This window comes from Monodelphis domestica, chromosome 1, assembly GCF_027887165.1.
Source record: "Monodelphis domestica isolate mMonDom1 chromosome 1, mMonDom1.pri, whole genome shotgun sequence".
Classification (NCBI taxonomy): Eukaryota; Metazoa; Chordata; class Mammalia; order Didelphimorphia; family Didelphidae; genus Monodelphis; species Monodelphis domestica.
In genome coordinates, this window is record NC_077227.1 from 142,625,364 (window position 1) to 142,638,329 (window position 12,966).

At 36.2% G+C, this 12,966-nt stretch overlaps 1 protein-coding gene across 2 annotated transcripts; it reads right to left on the minus strand.

Moving 5' to 3' along the window:
• Window positions 1-1,666: 1,666 nt before the first annotated feature.
• LYSMD4 (LysM domain containing 4) lies at window positions 1,667-11,896 on the minus strand. Of its 2 annotated transcripts, none has more exons than XM_001372904.4 (3): window positions 11,752-11,896; window positions 8,519-8,794; window positions 1,667-5,595 (listed from the first exon to the last, which is right to left on the minus strand). In XM_001372904.4, the coding sequence occupies exons 2-3, from the start codon at window positions 8,783-8,785 to the stop codon at window positions 5,005-5,007; spliced, it is 858 nt and encodes a 285-aa protein (XP_001372941.1). In that variant the 5' UTR covers window positions 8,786-8,794; window positions 11,752-11,896; the 3' UTR covers window positions 1,667-5,004. The 2 variants fall into 2 exon arrangements, with proteins under 2 accessions (XP_001372941.1, XP_007479509.1); XM_007479447.3 differs by having other exon boundaries at window positions 11,374-11,799.
• Window positions 11,897-12,966: the final 1,070 nt, after the last annotated feature.

Genomic DNA, 12,966 nt, shown 5'->3' on the forward strand with positions numbered 1-12,966 from the left:
TGACTTAGTTCCTTTCTTGACATTGACCCTTATATGTATGCCAATATGGCATAACCAGAAGCCAAGTAGGAAATAGTTTGCTATGACAAGTTAAAAGGAAATCACTTAGGAGAGCCATAAAAGATTCTGTTTCAATTTGAGACCCACCTAGTATGGATACTAGAACTTTTCTAGAGATTTTCAATAGTATCAGAGTGGCTATTATGTCAGAAAAGGAAAAAGAGTTGGAAGGGATGTGGGAAAACTTGAGGCACAGGCACAGTTGGAGAGTTGTGAACTTATTCAATCATTCTGGAGAGCAATTTGGAATTATGCCCCAAAAGACTATAAAACTGCATATACCTTTTGACTCAGCAATTCCATTACTCAATCTGTATCCCAAAATATTAAAAAATAAAAAGGAAAAGCACACACACACATATACAAATATTTATAATGGCTCTTTTTTGTGGTGGCAAAGAATTGGAAAGTCAGGGGATGCCCATTAATTGAGGAATGAATAAGTTATGGTATATGATTGTAAGGGAATACTACTGGGCTATAAGAAATGAGGATGATTTCAGAAAAATGTGGACTTGTGTGAATTGATGCAAAGTGAGCAGAAAAGAACACTACAAAATAACAGCAATATTGTACAATGATCAACTGTGAATGACTTGGCTATTCTCAGCAATGCAATGAATGATTTAAGACAATTCCGAAGGACTCATGATGAAAAATGCCATCTGCCTCCAGAGAAAGAACCAATGAAATCTAAATCCAGATCAAAGCTTATTTACTGGGGGCAGCTGGGAATCTCAGTGGATTGAGAGCCAGGCCCAGAGATGGGAGGTCATAGGTTCAAATCTGGCCTCAGACACTTTGCAGCTGTGTGACCCTGGGCAAGTCACTTAACCCCCATTGCCTAGCCCTTACCCACTCTTCTGCTTTGGAACCAATATAGTATTGATTCCAAGACAGAAGGTAAGGGTTTTTTATTTAAAAAATAATAATAATAAAGCCTACTTACTATATTTCACTTTATCTTCATTTTTTAAATTTTCTTCCACAAAAAGACTAATATGGAAAAATGTTCTACATGATTGAATATATATATATATACACACATATATATGTATATATATATATATATATATATATATATATAATCTATATCAGATTGCTTATTGTCTCAGCAAGAGCTAAGGGTACAGAGGAAGGGAATTTGAGACTAAAATGTTTTAAAAAATAAAGTTAAAAATTGTTTTTACATGTAATTGGAGAAAATATAAAGATTCCAAATGAAACAAGGCTGCCTTATGGATACTTTAGATGTTCCTATTTATAGATGACAACATACTGATCACATCAAATCCTGAAACATTGAGGTCTCCTAAATGAGATACATTACCACTCAAAGACTGAAAACAAAGTTCCATCTTTTTAAACACTAAACCCAGGATAGGAAAAAAAATATGAAGAGGGTTCATGTTTATTTCTTTATGCCAGTAATTGCAGTTAAAGACTTTAATTCAAGTATAAAAGTCCTGCTATGTGTAAAAAGGATGATAATTATCAACAAATAAACATTATTAACACTATTCATCAATTAACATATTCATGTCAATATAACTCGAGAAATGAAAAAACAAGATAGAAAAGTTAAAATATCCTTTAAAAGCAGTCATTTTGTTTCAAATTTTGTTTTATTCAAACAAGAGCAATCTTTACAACACAATAAAGTGCAAAATTCCTTTTTAAAAATACCTTCTTTCTGAGGTAGTATGGCTTCTGGATTGGGTAGTAAGAGACCTAAAAAGCTTAAGTCTCAGTTCTCAGCTTTGCTATGGGCTGCAGTGTGATCTTAGCTTAGTAACTTGGGCTTATGCTGCTTTGTTTCTCCATCTATTAAAGAGGAATAACATCTTCTTGATAAGGTTGAGGATTAATTAGTTTCACATAAAGCACAGCACTGGAATTCCTTAACTATAGATGCTATGAAAATTTTTTAAAAAGTACTCTGAATAAAAGTTTCGGAAGGCACTGAAATTTAATATCACTAATACACAAATATGTTTGCTTGGGTAGAAAATGTTCTATATTTCATACACTACTAGTACCAAATAAGAGTATTTTATGCATACTTTGCAAGGTGTTTCAACACCAATATAAGCCACAACCAATTAGAAGAGAAAAAACAAGGTCCTGAAGGCTACACCCCATTACTGCATTTAACACACCAAAGATCTCATATATGGAGACAATGAGAAGTTTACAGACAAGTTTGTAGGATACATGTCCTTGGAGATGCAGCATCAATGACCATTTCCATCATTTTTCTGTGTTCTTTTAGTGACTTTTTTAGCTTTGACATTTCAACCTTCAAAAAAACGAGGGTGGGGAGAGTGTGGAGAAGTGATACAACCAACTTTCCCTCATAGAAGTCATGGCATGCCATTTGTGAAAATCAAAGCCATAGAGCAGTCTTTATTTGGCAAAAGTGAATTCCCATAAGAACTCTGAACCTTTCCTAATGTATTCACAAGGACAAGCAATACAGAAACCAGAAAATTATATCCTATTCGTATAGCATGCTAAAATATTTGGCTCTATAGTTAAATAAAATGAAGCCATTTATTATAAGTTTTTGTGTTCTCTTCATTCTACCTTGAAAAGAATTTCACCAAATGAAAGCACAATTTAATTTGTCAGGAAAACAGGATATCACTATAATTCCACAAGAATCTCTCACACCAAAAAGGATAAAGGGAATCTCAATTATTCTCATAACTCTATCTCAGACCTTTTGGACAAAATAACTGTATTCTTTCTAACACTAGTAAACTGGAAAGAAGATACACCAACACAAGGTGTCAAACTCATGCACACAGTCAACATTTCAGGTTGTTTTGCCTTGACTCTACACACCATATATATTGACCTTCAAGACTCTTTTTATGGTTCTACCAAATAGGATCAATATGTTGGGAATGGCAATGATTCTAATAACCACAACATTTATGCTTGTGAGTTCCCTCCTATACTCTCAACTGCTTTCCCAAATCTCTCAAGACTGCTTCAAAGTAATCATATCAAGTTCCACCCATGGCACTAGATAGTAGGTGAGAGAAAAGGCCTGTTATCATGATGGCAGCTGTATCCCAAGCATCTGATACTAACAGTAGGAAGGATGGATGAGTGACAAAGAAAGGAAGGGAGGGTGCAATGAACACCAGGCAAAATGTTAAGTTTTACAAGGAGAGAATGGAGATTGACTTATTTTAAATGACACTTTTTCAATACCCTTTTAATGGCAGTAGTCATACTAAAGGTTTGAATTCTTAATATTTACTTAGGATTATACTACCTTCATTTATTTGAAAATGTATTAGCACAACTCAACATCTGCAGGACTGGACAATGCATTCCTTACAGGAAAGCATTTTAAAAAGAAGTTAAAGAAAGGAGTTAAATTCTTTCACCTTCCCTTATCCATATGGACAAGTACACCAAACATAGGTAAAAGATCTTGGTATTGGATTCACTAGTTTCAAAAGCCACGGAAGGGCAATACCAGCTGATTTACAAGGAAGATTTTTTTTCAATACTCCCTATACCCCAATCAATAAAATGGTTTCAAAGTTAATTATGTAATTTAACAAAAATTTTTGTGTAATTGGAATCTACTTCAAATTCTCAGATGAAATTGAACAGTGGTTAACAAAGAGTCGTATAACCCAGTGTTTGATAATAACACTATCTGTAAAAGAGAATTAAAGATTTCCAACACTGTGGTGGGGGTAGGAAAATTCGGTTTTAAAATTATGTGAACATGCAAGTAACAAAAAATACCCTCAAATATGAAAATAAGTTTAAAGCTGTTTTTATATTTACACTTAAAATATATATATATAACATATATATATATATATATATATATATATATATATATATGTGCCCAGGGCATGTCACAAAAGACACATAATTAAACAAGTGTGAAGTGAATGCCACAATTTTGATGTTTTTCTTTCCCATTAAAAGTAGATCAAATATTGGGGTTACTCTATGGTATATTTTGTCCAAGTATCCAAAATCCAAAAATTAACTTTGTCCAAGTATTAATACTAATTATATATTCCCCCAAATGCTTAGCTCTTTACATATGTTATGTTTACCAGTATAAGTCATTGGATACCAGATACAAATAACTAATCCTAAAAATTTTAGATACAACAGGCCTTTTACTATCATTGCCCCCAAATACCAAACTGTAATCAGTTCTCAAGATACATAACAACTAGATGGAATTGGTACAATAATTTAATTAGCTTTGGTTCTCAAAAGAAAGCCCATTAAGTTTAGAATGAGAAGCAATATAACTCAAATGGATTAATTGCTACCATATACACTTCCATATTACTATATTACTTTTACCCACACAGATGGAATAAAAAGGTTTTTGCTACAGCAACACGCTATCAGGTCACTCATTTGGTTATCAAGGATGATCAACACAAAAGTAACATCTTAATACTATTTCTATTATTAAGTACTAGCATTTACCATTAAAAATATCCATTTTTGAACAGAGGTAGAACTTGAAGCTAGTTCTATTTCACTACACAATCTCCTTTGTTATATACCAATTTTGTTTGTAATTAAGGGGAAAAGCCTTTCAGAAGAGGGTGACACATTCAGAAAATATTTAATTATTATAAGCTAACATGGGAATCCATGTAAGTAACTTAGCTTTAAACTTAGTTTTCCAAGGAATAAGGTGACCTAAAAAATTGGTTTCCTATGTATGACTGTACCTGAGAAAAAGATACCTATGGCCAGATAATCTGTCCTGGCCTCTTTTACAAAACCCAAATAAATGGCCATAGTTCTCCATTATGCATCTGAAAGCTCATTTTGTTTACTTGTATATGAAGTTATCTGCACATGCCCAGTGAGAAACCCAGTTGCTGAAGATGAGCCCCAGATTCATTTCTTTCTAAAGAAGAGAGATGCTTAGTTTCCTATTCATCTGAAGTTGTCTGAAGAAGTTGTAGTCTTCAAATGAATCTCTAGTTCTGGGGCTTTGCCAGGAATTGAATTGGTTGATATTGAGCCATTAGGAATTATAGTTGTATTTAAGCTACTAGTGGTTTCTCCAGAGCCTTGGATTTTAAAATAGACCACATAAAACACTGGTAAAATAATTCCAATTAGAAGCATGATAAAAACAGCATTCCACCACTGAATTCCACAGTCGGCACCATTCATTAGAGTCTTCTGACTAAGTGGAAGCAAAGGTTGGTTTGGGGTTTCTATGCAATAATCTTGATTTAAATAGATTTCTGATTGTACTGCACTTTCAATATCTTGATCAATCCCCTTAAAAAAATCTGTCAGTTGGTTGGATTTTGCACAGTTACTTCCTGCAGCTGTATTATCTGAGTCTGGCAACTCAACAAACGTCAATCTAGGCTCGGAAGATATAGTTTGGGGAGCTTTTAATTCCTTGCTTGTCTCTGTTAAGATGCTGTAATTCTTCACTGGAATCTTTATAGATTTCAAAGCATATAAGTCTTGTTCTCTGATAAAGTTGTTTACTTTCTTGATGTCTGCAACCTATGAGGGAAAAAAAATTAAAATATGAATACATCAAAATTTCCTTCAAAAGTTAAATTACCCAGATACCAAAAATGCTATTTTTTAATTGAATAAAGCCTTTCTTTAATGAACTTTTTACCTAATTTTAAGATAATATACATTATCAAATGTGAACTATAAAGTACTTAACACAATGCTGGGTACAAAGTAAACTTTATATAAATGCTAGCTATCATTAACTAGAACCCTAAGTAAATTAAAACTGTGAACAGAAACATATTTGGCTATTTAATATCCAGTAAGATAAAATAGAAAATAAAATTTCCTAAGCTCAAAATGAAAGATTTTCCACGGGTACTTCTCTTTATTTTTAGAGGCAACAGTGCCCCCTTCTGGCCCATTAAGGTTATAGTAAATGGGCCCCAAGGTTTGTAACAATTCAGTAACAAATTTTCATTAGCTTGAAAACAAAACAAATGACTTGAATGCTGTACCTTCTCCTAAAATTTTAAATTTTGCCCCCTAAAAACACACAAAAAGCAATGATTACCAAGTTTCTTGAGATATATATTTTTTATTTACTTTCATGGTATTATTTGCCTATTTGCACATATTCTTCCCTGAAATATGCTATGGGTGGTCTGTAAGTTTTAAATGTAAAAGAACTAAAAAATTAATGTGCTTTGGGAACTATTACTTGAGATAACTGGAGACATGATGTATCATTAGTTTTATTATGTAGTCCAAACTGTGCTGGAAGTTAACCAGTAAAAACTAATTTCGTCTCATTACTAAAACAAACTTACTTAAATTAAGAGATATAGAAGTTTCTGATTTTAGACATACTCCCCCAACCTAACTCCTATTACACATTCCCAAAGGAATAGCATGTACCAAACTTTATTCAAATTTGGAAAGCTAATGTTCACTTTCTTCTGAATTTTGAAAAACAAAAACATGATGCCATCTATAATACTACATTGCATAGTACATTTAAATTAAATTTTAATAATAGATGTTTTAATTGAGGTCTTCTTTAACTCAGCTGCCCTACTGTTTTAACTGTTTCCATACTACTTAGTCATTTAACTGAACTGGGGGTTGGGGGCTTAAAAGGTAGTCAGTAGAACTCTTAATCATAAATACTAATTTATGTGTTAAGATGTTTGAGCTTACTCTGTCAAAACTTTTCCCCCAATAACCAAGAGCAATTTTGCCAATTTTATTTAGGAAGTTTAACCATTTCATTTAGGCATAAACTAACGTTGTTGGACATCTTCATTTTGATAAAAGTTACTTTAAGTGGTAGTGTGGTGTAGTCAAAAGAGCACTGCATTGAGAGTAAAAAGATGTGGATTCTGTAATCCTGGCTCTCCCATCCATTTACTAGCTATATAACCTCTTATTCAAGCCATTTAAAATCTTTAAGCCTTAGGTTCCTATTATAAAAAATAGCTATTTGATCTGCCTACTTCACAGGGTTGTTGTGAGGATATGATGAGCATGTATACAAAAAACACTATGCAAACTGCAGGGCTTATCTAAAAGTAAGATATTACTTTTTTATGGCTTTATATAAAAACTGATTAGTCTCAGTCACTTTCTTCTTCACACAGGAAAAAAAGTATTTACATAGTAATTATGAATTAAAAAGAAAATTATTTAAGTCAGAATGTTAGATCTGGAAAGGGGCCAAAGAACCTGAGGTCCATGATTTAAAACAAAAAATTATAAATGTATTCTATATAATTAATTTCCTTGATAATCCTCTACCATGTTATATGCATTTTAAAACAACATTCAGTCCATAGGCTTCACCAGACTGCCAAAGGAGTCCATGACACAAAAAGGTTAAGAATCCTAATCTAGATCAACTCTTTAATTTTATAGATAAGAAAGCAGCCTATCTAGCAAACTAGTCAAATAAAAATTCCAAAAAGAATTAAAATTTTAATACTTGTGTATTTGCTACAGGGCAATATCTCACCTGACCTTTGCCTTATTTATTCAGACACACATGAAACCTCTAACAGGCTGCAGAGTAGCTGCATTCAATCCTACCTTTGACCTGACTACCTAGGTAATCTTGAGAAAGTCATTTAACCTCCTCAGGCTGAAGTCATCTGTACAAATGAGGGGGTTGGATCAGATAACCTTTGAATGTCTTGTAGCTCTAGATTTATGATCACATCATTACTTTCAGGTATTTTGCATTATAATATATACTTCAAATGTATAGAATAATTCCATGTAATTAGCTAATGTGGGTACTGAATGCCACATAATCACAGTTGGACAAAATTTGAAGCACAGAGCTAACAAAATTAAATTAAAAAGTAGTTTTTATCTGTGGAGAACATGCAAGGAATTCTATGAATGCTTTCCTACTTACTTCCCCACTGTTAATCGTTCTGTATGCTAAAAAAATACAATTAAAAAGAAAAACAGTATTACAAAGATGCCATAGCATAAAAGCAGTTAAAATAGACAGAAGTTATAATTCTACCTATTTAAAACTACAAGAATAGAAGTGGAGAAATTAATAAGAAGCAAGTAAAGAAAATAATCAAAGGCAAGAAAAAGATTACCCTCCCTAGCCCCACCAAATAAATTAGCCTAAAGAAATGTTATCATTGCAGTTTTTGAATAGGAGAAATGTGAAAGCAGTTCTTAGAAAAAAGGAAGCTCACTTAACATGAGCTTTCATTAAATGCTCTTATCTTTTCCCTCAACCCAAAACAGACAGAACTAGAAACTATTATCTAAGATTAAAACTAGTAGCAGAGTTCTTCATTGCCATGCAACTGGGTCTGTTTCTTCTAGCTATAATTTAAGAAAATGAGTGTCCCAGAATCTTCAGTAAGTTTTACTAAATTTAACTTAAACAATTGACAAAATTAAGCCAAGTCATCTTTATGATCAAAGTGGAATGAGTTCTTACTTTACAACCATACTGAAGAGCAAGTTTGTTAAGGTTATCATCTTCGGCAAGTTCTCGTTCTAGCAATACCACATCCCCTACTCTCTCTCTTGGAGCATTCCTCTGTCGTTCCTTTCCTCGTGGTCGTAATTCCACATTTAGTTCCTCTTCAGACAGTTCATCTGAGTCTGAATTGTCATTTTTAAACATGTAAATATGACTATTTGTAGAACTGCAGACAACAGCGGGGGCTTGGAAGGTTTTGGTTAATACTTCCTTCTGTCTCATTTTCGGCACCTGAAAACAAAATTGAATGAGTTAAATAGTTGTAATTCTAACCAAATAATATTGGCTATCTTAAAGGAGATAGGTGAAAGGAGCAAAAAGATGAATAGTTCCTGTTCACTTATTGCCACAGATCATCTGTGTCCTTTTCCCTAACAACTATTAGCACTCAAAAAAGAGTTGTTAAAACAAAAATTTATATAAAGTGGGAGACATTTGGTGGAATGAATAAAAAGGAGTGTGTACCTGTGCATTTCTAACTGCTAACTTTTATTTAGCTAATAAAAGAACACGATCTTCTCTCCCTGTATTCTTCATCCTGAAATTGGCTGATGAAATCTCAACCAGTCCTTCCAAAAAATTTTATTGACACAAGAAGCTTTATCTCTCCAATTGTAGAACAGAGTCCTCAGTTGTCCAATGACACTGATCAGCTTGACATTTTTAGTCACTACAGACTATAATTATCTCCTTTTAAGAATGGGTTAAGAGAATGATTAAGAAATAAAGGCATCATCACTATACTGTGAAGTAGGTACTCCTAGAGTGCTCCTATGATGAAATAAATTAAGACATCTGCTACATAAAGTGATGGTTATTAGAGGATTACTGACCCATAGTTTTTTAAAGACATACATTTTTATTAAATAATTTTACTGTATTAGATGATATCTTTTACTAAAGGATGCTAGACATCTGAAAAATAGTAAGAAAACATAATGTTACTGTTTTGGTAATACTGGAATTTCGTAAACTGTATGGCAGTTTGATAGAAATTCACAAGTATTTCTTTCTAGTTCCTTATGCTTCATTTAGACATAATTTATGTTTCAGTGTTGCCCCCTTTTAGTCAAAACCAAAAAAATTATATTCTAGAACCATAATGGTAAACCTCTGACATGCATGCAAAAAAGGCATGCAGAGTCCTCTCTGTGGGTACAGAGTTCATTACTAGAAAGGCAGAGGGACTCCAGGGAGGTACTCCCTTACCCCTCTCCATCTCACTGAGGACATTTTTTTCATTTCACCAGCTCCTCTGCCCAGTAGCCCAATGGGAGTGCTGGCTCCCCTGTCTGGAGTAAGGAGGGGATGGGACACCATCCCATCATCACTGTTTGAGAAGTTTCAAACACTATTTTAGGATTACTATTTCTACATAGAAAATATTATTAGAAACTCATATTTTAGACCTCCCAAAACAACTTTTCATTAATTTCAAATGAAGAGATACAAAAATGATTTCTTCAGAAGAAGCTATTATCTACCCCATGGATGGCTTGAGACCTACACCCAAGGTGGGGATGCCTAGATGAGACAACAGATCTAATGAAGTACTATAGTGGAACTATGAGACAAATAGTAATAAGTGAAATACTACCTAATGCTGCTGAGATTTTCCTTGAATGGCAGTCCCTGACATGTAAATAGTAGATCTCTACTTCACCTTATTAACTGCTGCTCCTTATTTTCAGCTACAGTGCTAAATATAATCCTAGTTAAATTATAGTCTTGAGGTAAATTAATTAAAAACAAGCCAGTAACTTTTTAAATATAGTATTAGGCAATTGGGTAATGGGGGGGGGGGTTAGGAATATACATTCTCCATGCCATAATTATGACAATACCAGTTATATTTTAATTATAACAAAACCTAATTTTCTTATAAACTGAGATTTCTGGTAATTTCAATGTAAGTCCTGATTTTGTTGTCGCTTTGCTGCAATACTGGGAGTAGGGTGAGGCTAATTATTATATTCTGACTCATATGTTCTTTGTGACTCATATGTTACAATATATCACTTGTTGAATTTTAGTCTTCAACATCATGCAATCAAATTACCTAGAAGAGAAAGGGAAAACGGCTGGCTAACTTTAATACAGACTGAATGCATTAAAGTTGCTCATTCCTGATTAAAAACAAAACCCTACCTACTATTAGCTATGCCAAAGGGACTATTTGTTTGAGGAGCAGCTCAATGTGAGAATCAGATAAAGTATAAAACACTTCAATTAACTCTTTCCAAGAAGAGTATAACAAATAGGGAGGAATTTGCTTCTTTTTTTCATACCCAACTCCTATTTGGAAGCCTTGACCAATTTTCTGTCTTCTAATGGTGAGAGACGGCACGTTGTAGTAGACTGAAAGACAGGAGAGCTGGGTTCCAGGGCTGGCTCCGACCTTGGGCAAGGGGACTTTAACCTCACCAAGACCAGAGGAATTACGATGCCCTGTACCAGATCTCACTGCAGAAGGGGCGGTCCCTTCAAATAGAAGAAACTTCGGGACGCTTGGAGCCACCCTTTCTTTCTCTTTGCCTGGAAGATTATCGGTCTTTCAGTGTCTGGGCTCCGTAACCCGGGGTCCCTTAAACCGATACCTAAGTGGCATGGGGGAAAGAGGGGGGTGGGGTGGAGGAAGGAGTGACCTTTTGGATTACACTTTAAGGCCAAAGGTGAGACTCAAATAATACAGCTCTATCCCCAACCACGGACTGAGAGCTCCGTGTCCAACACTGAGGATCCGCATTTACCCAGAAAAATCTTAATGGGCTTGGTGGAATCTTAAAGAGGTAAAAAAGAAGCCAGCTCACTTTGGGGGATGCCATGTTTCGTTTTCACGCATCTTCATTTTCTTTATTAGTTATGGTTCTAGCTGAGGGCCTCCAAAGCCGGCAAGGTTCCCACTGCCTACGCCTGGGCCTGGACTCCCCCAAAGGCCTGTGCTCCGCATTCGGGTCCCGGCCTCTGGCTCACAACTGTGCCCTTTGTACCCCGTTCTCCAGCCCCACCGCAGACCCTCGAGCGTCTCCTAGGAGACCGGCCAGGGCAGAAGGGGCCGACCTCAGACGCATGCGCCACCTCCTCCTCCATATCCCCCGCCGAAGTCCCGACCCGGAGAAACCCTTCCACTCCAGATGAGGAAGAGGCTCCCGAGGCGGGTTAGGGGGGCGACACCCCAGATAACTCACCCTTTCAACGCCCCAATTCCGAGGCGAATCCCGCGGAAGCCTCTCACCCAACCACGCTGGCACCGTCGCGCCTTCCCATTGGCTTAACCGGTCAGCAGGTCCCGGGGAGGAAAAGGAAACGGCCAATCACGGGTCGGGGAGTGGGAGGGCCCTTGGGTCGCTGAGGATAGGGTGAGAGGTCAGCGCTGGACCTGATACTCAGGGGCGGGTACTCCTAGTGGATTCTCCAGCGTGAACTAGTGTTGCGGGGGAGTGGAGTGGAGTGGAGTGTGGAAAGGAAGCAGCATCTTACCTCTTTGTTTACGTCCTCCTCTCCTGAGTTATCCTCTGGGAGTACCTGTTGTGGTGATGGCCTGCTGCTACTGCTCTGCCCACTCCTTGCCGTCGCCTCCATTGTACTCTTCACCATCCGGTCTCCTCTTCCCCTCCAGCTCAGGGACTCCGAACCTGGATCACATTGGTTGTTCTTGAAAGAAGGGTGCCAATTTTCTCAGTGCCTCTCCCTAGCTACCACAGTCCTTTGGGTACTGTCTTTCCTATTAGAATTTAGACTCTTTTGGATAGGTACTTACTGTCTTCACTTTTGTACTTGTCTCCCTGCTTTTAAAGACTTAACAAATGCTTACTATTCGTTCATTTCTTCTCTCATTCATTCGGATTCCTGGAACCCTAATAACAAAAGAAAATGGTTTAGAAAAAACAAAATTCACTTCTGGAGACTGACATAACTGAAGAATGACTTGCTCCTCCGAGATACAGAGAGTCTAACAGACTGCAGGTCTGGATCAAGTAGATAACTTCTCATCAGATTCCTGTGCTGAAGTTTCCAACAGACTTTGATGTAGATTCCAATTGCCAGAACTCGGGTGGTTTTTCAATCTTTCGAAACTTACAAGGTCATAGTATGTTGTTTCATCTCTGCTATTCCTGGCCCCTTGATGGCAGGGGTGGGTGGGTGGGACGTGGGCTGGGGGGAGGGGGGATGGGGAGGGTGCAATGGCAGCAAATAGAAAGCCAAGATTAGTTCTGTTGTACCCAACTCTCCTCCAACCTGGACCCTGGACACATAAGGCATTTTGTCTTCTTCCTCACTCTATTCAACTGTATTCAAGTTTCTGGAATGCAAATTAATTTCTAACTCAGCAGCCAATTAAAAGGCCATTTGTCACAACAAAGTAAGCTGACTGGAACTAGTCAGAAGATACCTGTATATGC